At 33.0% G+C, this 13453-nt stretch overlaps 2 protein-coding genes across 2 annotated transcripts; one reads left to right on the top strand and one right to left on the bottom strand.

Annotated features, from left to right (window-relative positions):
• The first annotated feature begins 4304 nt into the window (after nt 1–4304).
• On the top strand, nt 4305–5967 carry LOC115993016 (transcription factor DYT1). The gene is made up of 4 exons (XM_031117285.1): nt 4305–4694; nt 4893–5066; nt 5162–5338; nt 5631–5967. The coding sequence occupies exons 1-4, from the start codon at nt 4494–4496 to the stop codon at nt 5700–5702; spliced, it is 624 nt and encodes a 207-aa protein (XP_030973145.1). The 5' UTR covers nt 4305–4493; the 3' UTR covers nt 5703–5967.
• Nucleotides 5968–9873: 3906 nt separating this feature from the next.
• LOC115988837 lies at nt 9874–11906 on the bottom strand. Its single transcript, XM_031112456.1, has 2 exons — nt 11419–11906; nt 9874–10154 (listed from the first exon to the last, which is right to left on the bottom strand). The coding sequence occupies exons 1-2, from the start codon at nt 11837–11839 to the stop codon at nt 10096–10098; spliced, it is 480 nt and encodes a 159-aa protein (XP_030968316.1). The 5' UTR covers nt 11840–11906; the 3' UTR covers nt 9874–10095.
• Between the last annotated feature and the right edge of the window lie 1547 nt (nt 11907–13453).

Here is a 13453-nt window from a genome sequence, read left to right on the forward strand (position 1 = left end):
GTGTACCTTGAATGGCTATTGAAACAAAATTTTCTAAATTTTGTATCTCTTATAGCTTAAATGAGTATCTCTATGCATAACTAAGCAAGTGAACTTTGTGGCTCGTGTTTGTGATAAGTAAGATTAAGTAATCTCTTGTACTTAACACTCGTATCACTCTTTTTTATGGGAAGGACTAGAAAATCCAAAGAGAAAGGCATAAATAATTATCTTACCATTGTTGTCCGCCAATCATAAAATGACATTTGTATGCTTCGACATAACAAAAGTGCAATGTCAAAAGCTTAACATCATTGGGTATTTCTTTTCTTTCTCTTATATGCCCATGCATGATTTGCTTAAAAGAATAATATGTAAAGAAAAATAAAAGCAAAAAGATCAAAATGCTTTATATATGATTGCAAGCATGTCTTCTAAGAGATATGAGAGTTATAGGATGTAACTCGAAGGTGATAGTCCCTATCAAGCAGTTATAATTGTGTGTGAGTTAAAATGATTTTCTCATATCTCAAATCATCATAACATGTATATACTTATACAATCTTGCAATGTTTTTCACACACAACACGCAATATTCTTTGCTACTCTTGATACATGTGCAAGTACAATATGATTTGGCTATCACAAGGAATACTTGTGTTAATGTATGCTCACTAAACTATCTTAACTTGTTTTTGAAATATATAATTGGTTAGACTTGTTGTGTGTGTGTGTGATCTATGTGCTTAACATTTTTCTTTTTGAGAGATTTGTTTTTCACATGTTTTGCATCTTTCTATTATCTTGTCATCCGTAGCATCTTATTTCATTACATTCATGCATTTATATGGATTTCTTATGCCCCCTTGATCATCCTTGATCATCTTTATGTTTCTCAGGTGAAACTTTCTAGCTTCTTGTACCCTTTGTCAATCATAACAAAAAGGGGGAGAAAATGTGGTTTCTTTTTAAGATTCTACATGTTAGGGGGAGAAATACATGCCCTTGTAAAGGGGAGATGTGTTTCATCTTGTTAGGGGGAGTGTTTACTTCCTTCTTCTTGTACATTGGTATTGTGACCATTTGACATACATTATACTTATATTTAGTTTATATATATTTTGATGTATGTTCTTTCACCTATCTCTCCATGTGTTGTTTTTTTTCTTTCTTTATACACATGTTTCTTATATTTTGTATACAATCTATTATTTCTATTTCACACTAAGATGCCGTGATGAGTTTTGTTTAAAGTGTTTTAGAAATACAAGTTGTCAAATGTTTTTCTTGCCATAAACTCTCATCTTGCAAAAATTTTCAAGAGTTTGTGTTATGATAGATTTTATTGTATTCAACAAGTGAATATGAGTTTAGTGATTTATGACTTCTCTCATATCTCATTTGTTTGTTGTGATTTTGTCACGAATTGCCAAAAGGAGAGATTATTAGGATATATGTGATTCACTTATTAGGAACATATGTCATTATTTTATGTAATTGGCTAATCCTTTGACAAAACGCACTTTACTTGTAATTGGGTAGATCTAAGATGTGTTTAATGCTTCAAGAAATCTTGTTTCAAGTTCAAGTGTTAAAACCATGCAAGTCTGTCTAAGATTCAAGTCTGAAAAGTGCCTGTCATTAAAGCTTAACAGCTAGTCATCTATTGAGCCTTGAAGAACTGTTCTAACTTGTGGCTCAACAGTAGCTCGACAGATAGGGTATTTGTCGAGGTTTATGTCAAAATTTCAGTTCTGTTTTGACTCCAATCCGTGATTGTATGTTTGAGTTTTCTTTTCTCATAACCCTAGACATATAAAAGGATTATTTTAAGGGTCATCAAAGGTGACACAAGTTGCACAAGTGTTGAGTAAAGTTTGTTCAAGCAAATTTTGACCGAAGACAGAATTTGTCCTAATTCATCTTTCTTGTGAAGAAGATGCTGTGTTTGTGCACTGTAGGATTTTGTAACCAATGAGCTTCTCAATCTTCATCGTCTAGATGAACTGAAAAATTTTGCAACCAACAACCTTCTCTAATTGGTGATTGAAGTCATATACTGGGATCCGCAAAATTGATTAGTCATGTACTAGGAGCCGTGCATTACAGGGATAGATTGTCACTACAGAATAAGTCTAATTGAGTATTGGAGTAAGGTTCAACTGTAAATTGGTATAAGATACTGGGATTCCTTTACTTGTAACCATTTGTTTTGATAATAGTGAATTCTCAGGAGTGGTGAATTTAAAATCATCCGGTGGGATTTTTGCCATGTTGGTTTTCCCCATTCGTAAACAAATCACCGTGTTAATTTACTTTCTGTTGCATACTTAGTTTATTGGTGATTTGTTTGTGCTACCACGCGTTTGCATATTAATTCGATTAATTAATAAACTTGGCTAATTAATCGATTAATTTATCACAAGAGGTCAATTCGTTTTTGGCCTATCATAGAAGTAAGACCCAAAAAAAAAAAAGTATGAAGTGTAAAACAGTATGGGTTTTTAGGAGGGTTTAAGGGGTATGATAAATTAAACCTCATACATTTAAATGTTTCAATTTGAACTCCATATTTTTATTATTATGCTAAACATTTGAAATTTATGAAACATTTGACTATTTGAGATCATATGTGGGGTTTTGTTTGGCATATTAATAAAAGGATGGGGTTTAAAGTGACACGTGTAAAAGTATGAGGTGTAATTTGTCACAAGGATAAAATTATGTTTATTTTTTTGGACTCTTCACAATTTTTTTTTCCTTGGATTAACTATCATATTACATTTTCATTAGACTTAACAAATCATACATGTTTGTAGTAAAGTAAAAGGAAATGTTCGCACATGATAAAGGAATTTGGAGATAAGATGGAATATGAAACTTAGTTCTTAAAGTGATCATCCTCAAAATATTATGGATTTGATGAATACATACATATATACAGACATATATATATATATATATATATATATATTTATATGTAAGGGCGTTCACAATGCAATGTGATGGGAATTTTTTCCCTTTTTCTTTGCAATTCATTAACGTGGTTGGATGCCCAAAATCACTAACCGTGCCGCAAGATAGAGAAGACTGGTAGGTCAGTCAAATCGGTTTAGGCTGGTCAATGTGGTTGGTCATGTCGGTCGGGCCAATCTACATAACACTATATCGAAGATATTTTGCTTAATCAATAATCATCCTAACCTATCATTTAATCTACAATGTGTCCCATAAGCTTCAAAGTTTAAACTAAACAATCAGCTTCTTAAGTTCACTCGAAACTGCAAATAGTCCTCTGTTATACTTAGTTTTGGTCAAATGGAAACATTTTGCTAGAGCAAGAAGGCAGATTATGTCTTTATGTACTAATTGTTATGACTTTTTGAACTTCTCGATCGACAATGTATTGCAGGACACAGTCTTTGTTGAGATGATGGGAGATGGTTTTGGTGATGGTGGAGTTGGGGCGGAGAGAGGCGGAGAAAGAAAGACCAAATGAGAATGAAAGAAGTTGTTTTGAGGTCAAAAGAGAAATGCCAAAGTAAAAATTAGGGGCATTAATTCAACTCATTCCAGAATTGTTTTCTGGAAAACATAGCCACTCTTGATGAGCAAGAAATTGGTCTAGAAAATAAAGGACTCTATTTGTAAAAATAGTGTGAAGTATTGCTGTCCTTAGAAAGGACTTCAGTGTACCATTAAGAGCAAGCCAAAAATTAAATGTACTATCATAAATATGAAAGGTTCTCGAAATATCCATTGGAAACCAAAGTGTTCACCATTCTCAAACCATCCACATGGTACACTAAATGAGACAATCCACAGCCTCTAGCATTGTCATGGTGGCTTAATTAGGGGATCTAATTGTACTATTCTGGGGGGAGAATATATGCTTGTAAGTTATAACAAACCCACATTCATTCGTACTTTCCAGTCAACAAAACAAATGGTAATACGTGTAAAGAAACGAAACAACAAGATAGCACAACTGTATTCATATAGTGATTAAAGAGCTAAATATTTTGGTTAGGAGACAGATTTGTGCTGTTTATTGAATATAGCTGCATATCAAGCATTTAATTATATAGCTCACTTCGACTTTAGAATGGAATATCAATCAACTAATACTAGTTCATTAGTATGATTCTAAATATGATAGATCCATCAATCAACATTGCAGGTTAATGCAAAGAGACAAACATGAGAAATTATTAGCCATTTCTTATCTTCTATGGCTATAACTAACAATGCATTTCAACAACCCTCTCTCTCTCTCTCTCTCTCTCTCTCTCTCTCTCTCTCATGTTAAATGAGTCCAGAAAACAAGAATTGTGCTTATTGTTAGAGGATTCCCAAAAACTGTAGCACCATCCACTCTCTCTCTCTCTGAGACACACACACACACACATGTTGAACTTGTGAAGGAGTTATATAATAATCATACAATCTCCTATCAAACTAGTGCAGAAACTCTCTCTCTAACTAGTGGAATCAACATTCATTTTCTCCACAAAATGGAATATGTAGGCTCTGCCTTGGATGGATTATTCATAACAAAAGAAGGTAACAGCAGGGGAAGGGTTGGACGACGGAGGTACAGCAATGACGATGGCACAGAGTACAAGTCTAAGAACCTCCATGCAGAGAGGAGGAGAAGGCAAAAGCTCAGTGATAGGCTCCTGGCACTACGTGCATTAGTTCCTATTATCACAAATGTACCACTCTAACAGCCTTAATATTCTATGTTTTTAAATTTCGAGTAATGTGTTTCACAACCATTTTGTTTTTGTTCACAAAAAATGGGAAAAGGGGATTTGAATTTAAGTTATCCTTCATGTGCTCTTGATCATAACACTTTTGTTTACTCAAAAACATCATATGTTAAGATATATGATTATTTTGCTTGTCTGTAGATGAACAAAGCAACCATTATCGAGGATGCAATTTCATACATTGAGGAGCTGAAGAACAATGTGAATGTTCTTCAGGGCCTACTTTACGAAATGGAAGCATCATCTGAAGAGGGAGCATTGCCAAGAAGTGAAGAAATTGATCCTGCCGAAGAGATGAGGAAAAGTGGAATTCAGGTTAATCAACTACTAGTTAATCAGTACTATTGGAGTCTTAGACGCATAAAGTTCTTTTAAGCATAATTGGTGATTCTCTTTGTTGATGTTCTTAGGCAGAGGTTGAGGTCACCCAAATTGATGGGAAAAAACTTTGGATAAAGATCATCTTCGGGAAGAAAAGGGGTGGATTCACAAGACTGATAGAGGCCATGACTGCTTTTGGCTTTGAACTCACTGATACAAGTGTTACTACCTCCAAAGGAGCAATGCTTGTTTCATCCTGTGTTAAGGTTTGTAAAAACAAAAACTTTGGTGCCACCTTTCCAAAAATACTTTTTTTTTTTAAAAAAAATTAGTATTTTCTCCTTTGTACTAGCATGGTATCAAAACAAATTCATATCTAACTATAAAATCAAAGTAGGTACATACATGCAATGGTAACAGACTTGGAACCAACAATTAAATCAAACTGCAATTCACTGTCACAACGAATTGTCCTACACTTTCCCTCAGTTTTATACATGTACTTTCATAAGTTTTAACTGATAATGCTTATTTATTGTAAACTTCTCGTACTTTCAGGGAATTCATGGTGAAATAAATGAAGTCCAGCGCACCAAGGAGTTGCTGCTACAGATCATTAATGGCATATAGAGCAATTGGAAGTATTACTGATCAGTCATTGAACTGACAAAATAAATGGGCATTTTGTGTTGGTTTCTAGTCGATTTTCTGTTAATACCTTAGTTATTATGTTTGGTGGCATGTAAGACAAGGCTTATTTATGCATTACTAAGATCGAATGCTTGTCAAAATCCACACGTTGGTGGAGAAAAGTTCATCAAGTAAACAATGGTTGTGCTTTCCGGTTGTGGATCACTACTTGATAATAAAATAAAAATATCACCTTTTTATTTCATGTTTCTGCTTGAACACGACTTTCAAGTTGCAATACATAGTATATTCCAACTATTGACAGTTCTGGAAAATAAAAAAATCTGATGAAAAATTAGTTTTCTTTAGGAGCATTGCCATAAACTAGTTTTAAATCCAATTACTACAACACAGAACGCATCGTTTAATGATAGTGATCCCGGTCTTTCACATATTTAATCTCGGAAAGTATAGTATTACTATATTAGCTTAATTAATCTTTAATCATTTCGGAATAAAAACATGTTCCCCTTATTTCTTTCTTTATTTAGTAACTCAAAGCAATAATGCTTCTTCCTTAAAACTATAATTTTTAAATATAAAAAATAATTTATGAAAAACATTACAGGTTTGGGGCTTGAGAGTCTTTTGATTCGGTTTTAGGTGAGAAAACCATGTACTAGAGTTAGAGTTGTTCTAATAGGCACATTAGAAATTTTAATTTTATTTTATTGATAAAAAATTGATTTTATTTCAAAAGAAACTTGCAAGGGTGTCACAAAAAAATGAGAATTACAGTCGCTCTCATAAAAAATTTCCGTAATTTCTATTTGTTTGATTGTAACAAAATAACATTATAGTGATGATAAGTAAAGATGTTCTGTCAAAAAATTTTATAGTGCTTTCAATAATATCTTATCAAGCAATTATTATTTTCATGTATCCTATATATGAATTCTCCTCATAGTGTATGAGTTCCACCCTCGTAATGCATTAGACCTACAAAATAATGGGAGCCATACACACTAAGAGGCAGAATGTATACGTTCAAGGCCAAAGATACCCTCTCCTTGTCAAGAGTATTGAACACAGTAAAAGCGATATATGAAGTTGGAAGAAGCATTACTGTGACACTTATAAATATTCAAGCCAAAAAAAAAAAAAAAGATACCAATAAATATGTTTGTAAATGATTTTGCAAAGGGCATTACCATTGACCTCTGTTACGACAACCTTAAAGTTGTTAAGGCGGTTGTGGTTGCATAAAAAGTGTAAAACATTTTGAGAATGTTCATTACTTTGCAGTTTGCACTACAATCAATCGTTTGAAGACTTGAAGCGAATTTTTCTTTTAATTATTTAGGAGTTTTCAAGATCTAGGGAAAATAGCAAAACTATTATTTCTTTTGAAAAATGAAATAATGTAGTTGAATAGCGATGAAGGATTGCTATGTTTGTTTTGGCCATAATATTTTATAAAAAATAAATCATTTTTTAAAATGTATTTTCTATAAAATTATCTCATTTTTCTATATTTAGTAACAACTTTAAATGAGTTGAAAAAAAACTTCCTAACTTCTCTTATTTAATTGGGAGTTAGAGTTGTTCCAAAAAAATTTAGTAGAAAACAATATCTAAAAATAAATCATATTTTTTTTATTAACCAAAAATAGTTTTTTTTGACTCATTTTTTCGAATGTTACCAAATACTGAAAATTTATCTTTATACAAGCTTTTCTATTGAAACAAACGGAGCCTTTATTTATTTATGTAATAAAAAAAATAAAAATAAAATAAAAAATAAAAAAACCGAAGAAGGAATGAATGGATAATTAAAAATTGTAAGGCCAGCACAGTATGTTAAAATATCCAAGATGGGCAAAGCTAGTTTGTCTAACTCTTCCGAAAAGACTGTAATGGAGGCCACTTGTATGGAAACAGACAATTGCAATGATCCACTTTTGGAAAACAGTGCTGTCATTTTTTTTTTTTTTTTTTTTTTTTTGGAGGCCATTTGGTTTAGATCTACTAAGTGATAATGGAAGAAACACAGCCTTTTGGCATAACAGTGATTATATCAGGTTGGCACGAAAAAATGCAGATACAACTTGGTTCCCACATGCCACTTTACCAAGGACTCTAAGCTAAATGTGCCTTGACTAATGACTGGGAATGGCAGATGGCTTTTTTAACACATGTTTGGTATAGAAATTTAAATACATGTTTTCAGTTTTTAAATAATATTACATATTTTTTTACACACTTTTTCACCTACATATATTTTTAAAAAATACAAACAGCATTACTAAAACAACGTTACCAAACGCCCCTAAACTCCCAAATTCTAATGGTTTCCAAAACCCAATACATAATTAATTTCATATTATATGGTAATATTGTTGGTAGGATCAATGAAATTCGGAGAAAATGTAAATGAAAAGGTCTCTATGTAAATATATATATAGCAACTAACAATCTTCTTATGGAAAAAAATCAACCAACATTCAATACACCTACTAAAGACTTTTTCGTTTTCATTTAATACATAATAAGTCATTCAATTCTTTTCAAGCCTAAGCCTATCCAACGGCCAAGGCTACCCGCTTGAACCTCTCAAACATGTCAACAGAAATTCGTGTAAAGATCCCATACTATATATATCTCTAAGTGTTTGTCAAATTCATGGAGGAAAAAAATGTCATTCATCTTCACTCATTCACTTAAAGCATCCACACTAGATGTGGTAAATGTGCCAAATGCCAAATTTTTGGTATATTTGGCACATCAAACACCAAAAAACCTCATTTATCAGATGTTTCAAATCTCATAAATTATGGAACATTGAACAATACCCTCACAAATTTGCCACGGTACGGATGAAATGTGACATATGATTTATTATTTTTTTTATTCAGCTTTTCTCTCTCCTCTCACTTATTTAATTATTTTTTCTCTCTCCTCACAATCTATCTCTCTCCCCCAACCGGTGTTCTTTCCTCAAATCAAACCCAAAAATCCTCTTTCTTCTCTCTTTGCACCTCAAATCAAACTCCAATTCCCAGTTCAAAACAAAACCCAGAAATGGAATCATCACAAACCCAGAAAGAACAAAGGAATCGGTGATGGAGGCAAAGTAGAGCTTGGTGCCAGGGACCGCGAAGTCATGAAGATCGACGTGCAAGCAGTAAGCAAGGTTCGTGAGGGCGAGGTCTGCCGCCGAAGTGTTCGTCACAATCATGGGATCAGAATCGACATGGGCATTGACGTTGAGGTGAGATCTGAGTGTTCGTCATGATCGTGAGCATCGACGTTGAGATGAGATCGGAATCATGGGTTGTTGGTGCTAGTGGGTTTTGGTTGTCAGTGCAAGTGGATTCGTGGCTTTGGGTTGGCGGTGCTAGTAGTTTCGTGAGATCTGAGTGTTCGTCATGATCGTGAGCATCGACGTTGAGGTGAGATCGGAATCATGGGTTGCTGGTGCTAGTGGGTTTTGGTTGTCGGTGCAAGTGGATTCGTGGCTTTGGGTTGGCGGTGCTAATAGTTTCGTGGGTTTTGGTTGTGTTTTCTGGGTTTGAGTTGCTGTGTTTTCTAGGTTTGGTTAAGTGTGTTTTAATGGGTTTTGTGATAGGTTGTTGATAACGGTGGTTGTGGTGGTGGTTTTGTTTTCAGTTTTTTTGTTTTGCAATGAATTGTGGTTGCCACGGTGGTGGTGGTGGTGACAGTGGCAACAGTGTTGTGGTTGTTATTTATTGTGTTAGATATATTATTTTATTGTGTTGTTTATATTATTTTAATGTGTAGTAAATATTATTTTAATGTATAGAATTGAATGATAAAATATTTGATAAATGAGATGTTATAAAATGATGTGATAAAATAATAAAGTAGGTATTTGGTGTAGTAAAATGACATAAATTATGCCACAGCTGCTGTAGATGCTCTTATCCTTCTTTTGTAGAGAAATTGATGCTTTACATTATTAATTATTTCCGAATATCGCAAAATAACAGGAAAACCTTGTCCATGCTCCATATCATAATAACCAACAAAAATTACAGGCTTAGTATTAATGATAATGAAGGAAAAAAAAAAAAAAAAAAAAAAAAAAAAAAAAAAAAAAAAAAAAAAACCAAAATTTCTTTAGATACTATCTAGTTGAAGAACCTAATGCTAAAATTCCGAAAATTTTGCAGCTTAATTTCCAAATCTTATACCCAATTATCCATTTTTTACAGCCCTAAACAACATCTATGATCTGTACTCCAAATTTTCCTCTTCCAAAAATAAAAAATAAAAAACAAAAACAAAAACCCCAAAACACAAAAAGAGAAATAAAATATGAGACAAACAAAAAGAAGAGAACTCCATCTCTCTCATATGAAATAGTTATCTCTTATCTTTGAACTTGAAATCCCATATTCATCTTCCTGCTATTCTCCTCCAATATTAAGCCTGCACTCCACATTTAAATATAATGTTAATCAAAGAGACAAAATTGAACAAAAAGAAGAAACTGAACATTTTAAAGTAATACTTTTTTGGGCTAATTAAAACTTACCCACGTGTGGTTGGACCTAAATTTAAGTTGTCTACATGTAGTTTGAAATTTAACATTTTACACATATGAGCTCTACTCCGTTAGACTTCTGTGACCTCCCTCTCCATATTCCGTTAAAAACGCATTTTAATACAAATACATGACACAAAACAGATCAAAAGGTTAGGGTTTGAAGAAAATTTTTCATACTAAGTCAACTCTCCCTAAAGGAACTACCCATTTGTCATAATCACCATTTGAATCCCCACCAAGGCTAAATGCTTATTCTAGCCAGATTTCACGACTTCAGAGTCAGGGAGTGAAAAACAAGTGGTACTATTAATGGTTTAACTTGATTCTGGATTTAGTTTTTGACTTTCCTATGATTCTTGGTGGATTTTGGTCATTTGACTCATTTTCGAAGAAAATGAAGAGAGAGAATTGTGTTGAGAAAATTGATAAGGGTCTTGAACTTGGGTTGGATACCTTTTGTGTCTAGTCTTCAGTGGAGTTTAAGTTCTCTCTCTCTCACACACACACACACACAAACCCAGCCAAGATTCATGCTCCATTTTCATTTCTTTTCTTTTCTTTTTTTGTTTGTCTTCTAAGCTAACATCGGAAGTTTGCTTCATTTTGATATTCAATTTGTAATTGTTTGAATTTTTTTTTTTTTTTTTATGAAATGTTCATCCATCTTTTACAAAATTTTAAACCCTAGCTTTTTGATCCATTCTATTTATGTTTTTTTAATTAAAATCTGTTTTTTATAACGGCAAATGCAAAGGTGGGTTACGGAATCCTAAATTATCAAAGCTTAAAGTGCCAAATTTAGGATTCTGTCAAATTTCAATCCACAGACACAGAGCAAAGCTTAAAGTGCCAAATTTCAATCCAAAGACAACTTGAATTCGGGTCAAATCACAAGAGGGTAAGATGTAATTAGGCCCACTTTTTTTGTTAAGAAATAACTCTACAAAATTTTAATCAGGCTGTTTAATCAATAGTACAAAGACACAATTTTCCAAAATTTTCCGATCGGGTTTCTCAGCAACCAAACAGAGTAAAAGTGCCAGAGGAAAGAACAAATTAACGAACCCAGAAAGGGTTTTACCCAGATCCAGAATCAAATAACAATTCAGAAACCCAGTAAAAAAAATTCAGAGAAAAATTCAGTACCTTGAGGCTTACAAACTGGAGGATCTTCAAACAGAGAAAGAGAGAGTTGTTTATGAGCAACACCAATATCAAACAAAATCAGCCCTGAAGATGGATCATTCACTATGATATCTTTCACTGGCAGCCATAGAAAAAGCTCTTCCTGACTCAGACCCTCCAACCCTTTGAGCCCACCAAAGCTGAGGTTAGCCCTGATTACACTATCAAAGTGTACTCTCGTCTCAAACTTGGCTAAGCATGGCTGGTCCAAATGAACCTCTAGAAGTCCATTTTGGTCTAGGCTGTATGACTTTACACTGTCTGGGAAAAGCCCAGCCGGAAGGCCTTGGCTTTCAAGAAGGTTGTGGATGGAAGAGGTGGCTGTGAGATGAAGATGGAGGAGAAGAAAGATAGTCAAGAAGGACATAGGTGTCAGAGACATTGTCACAGAGTTCTATTGGATGCACACACTATGTTTTGTTTTTGTTTTTAGGTTTAGGTTTTAAAAAGAGTGTGTTTTTATTTATTTATTTATTTCTTTTGAAGGTTAAGTTTTCAAGGTTATTATTGGAAGTGGGGGCCAGAATGTACCGCCTTTCTTATGGGTTGGCATGAGATATCGACCAAATTACCCTTCGCTTAATTCAGGTTCTTGTTAAGGAATGTGTATAAAATAATGTTTTGGTTAGGGGAAAAGACCTTAATAGCCAAGAATTGGTGGAGTCAAATTTGTTTCACCGGAAGTGTTTTATTGGTTTATTGGAAGTAGTGGTAAATAGTGTAGTAAGTAGTTAAGATCTATTGGTTTAACTTTGGCAATTGTATACAGTAGAAGACTTTTTCAACTTCAGTATAATTATGTTTCACAAAAACAAAACAAATTTTCATAGAATTATTACCAACAGTTTTTAAAGTTTAAACACTGAAAACTAAAAACTGTGGTAAAAAAAAAAAAAAAAATGGTTTGATAAGAGATTTCTTTTAGGAGTGTTTGAGTTATGTTTCTTATTTTAGGGTGTTTGAATACTAAATTTAGAAAACTCTTCCAACCAGTTTTCAGTTTTCAAATAATATTGAACAATAACACTTTTATAAATACCACCGCACATCCCTGGTGTGATGATCATTCACAAGTATAAGTACTTGGGGTGTGGAGGATAAAGGTCAGGCTTCAAGTCTCCAATAATAAATTTCATATACATATACACTTAGACTAGATTAGAGTAAAATTTCTATATTGTATAAAAAATAAAAATAAAAACTCTATGTCCTACCTAATTATACCACGTTAGAGAACTTTCTCTCTCTTCAAAAATATCGTTCCAAAATTTGAAATAGTACAACACCAACAAAGAAGTGAATGGTGTTAGGTTGGTGTGTTGGGAAGGATGAACTGCAATTCACAACTATCTATCTTGCGGCAATGTGTTTGAATAATATAATGCAATTTTTCCTTTTTCTCCTTTTAGGTACCCTATTCTTAAGCTAAGATAATTCTTTCAATAAGATTTAAGATTTTTTTTTTATCCAAACTATAATTGGTAATTCCATTATGGTTAGCAAAACGAATCCTATCACTCAAGGGTAAATTTTAATAATAAAGATAATTTTAGACATGATATTGGTAGGAGGATTTACTTATTTGGTTAAAAATATAATTGTATCTAAAAAAAAAACCTTATAAAAATCTAATTTAAATAAACTAAAAGAAGAAAATTGTAAAAACCTGATTGAAATGTATAATTAGTTCTGAAGTAAGAAAAAAGAGAGTGATCTAATAAATCCAAAAAAGAAATTGCTGATATGGTATGAGACAATTGGTTTAAGGCTGAAGCATTAAAATAGAAAGGGTTAAAGAGGAATCTCATCATGTCACAACTCACAAAGGCACCATTTGTACACTCATTAGTCAGTAGACACAACCAGAAAAATACAAGAAGGGAAGTTGCTCACAGCAGAGGGTGAAAACTACGAGGTTTGAACTTTTGCCCCAAAAAATAATAAAGATTTTAATTTGATTAAAAAAAAGAATAATGGAGAACTTTTTAATTTCGAA

The sequence above is a fragment of the Quercus lobata genome, chromosome 5 (genome assembly GCF_001633185.2).
Source record: "Quercus lobata isolate SW786 chromosome 5, ValleyOak3.0 Primary Assembly, whole genome shotgun sequence".
Taxonomy (NCBI): Eukaryota; Viridiplantae; Streptophyta; class Magnoliopsida; order Fagales; family Fagaceae; genus Quercus; species Quercus lobata.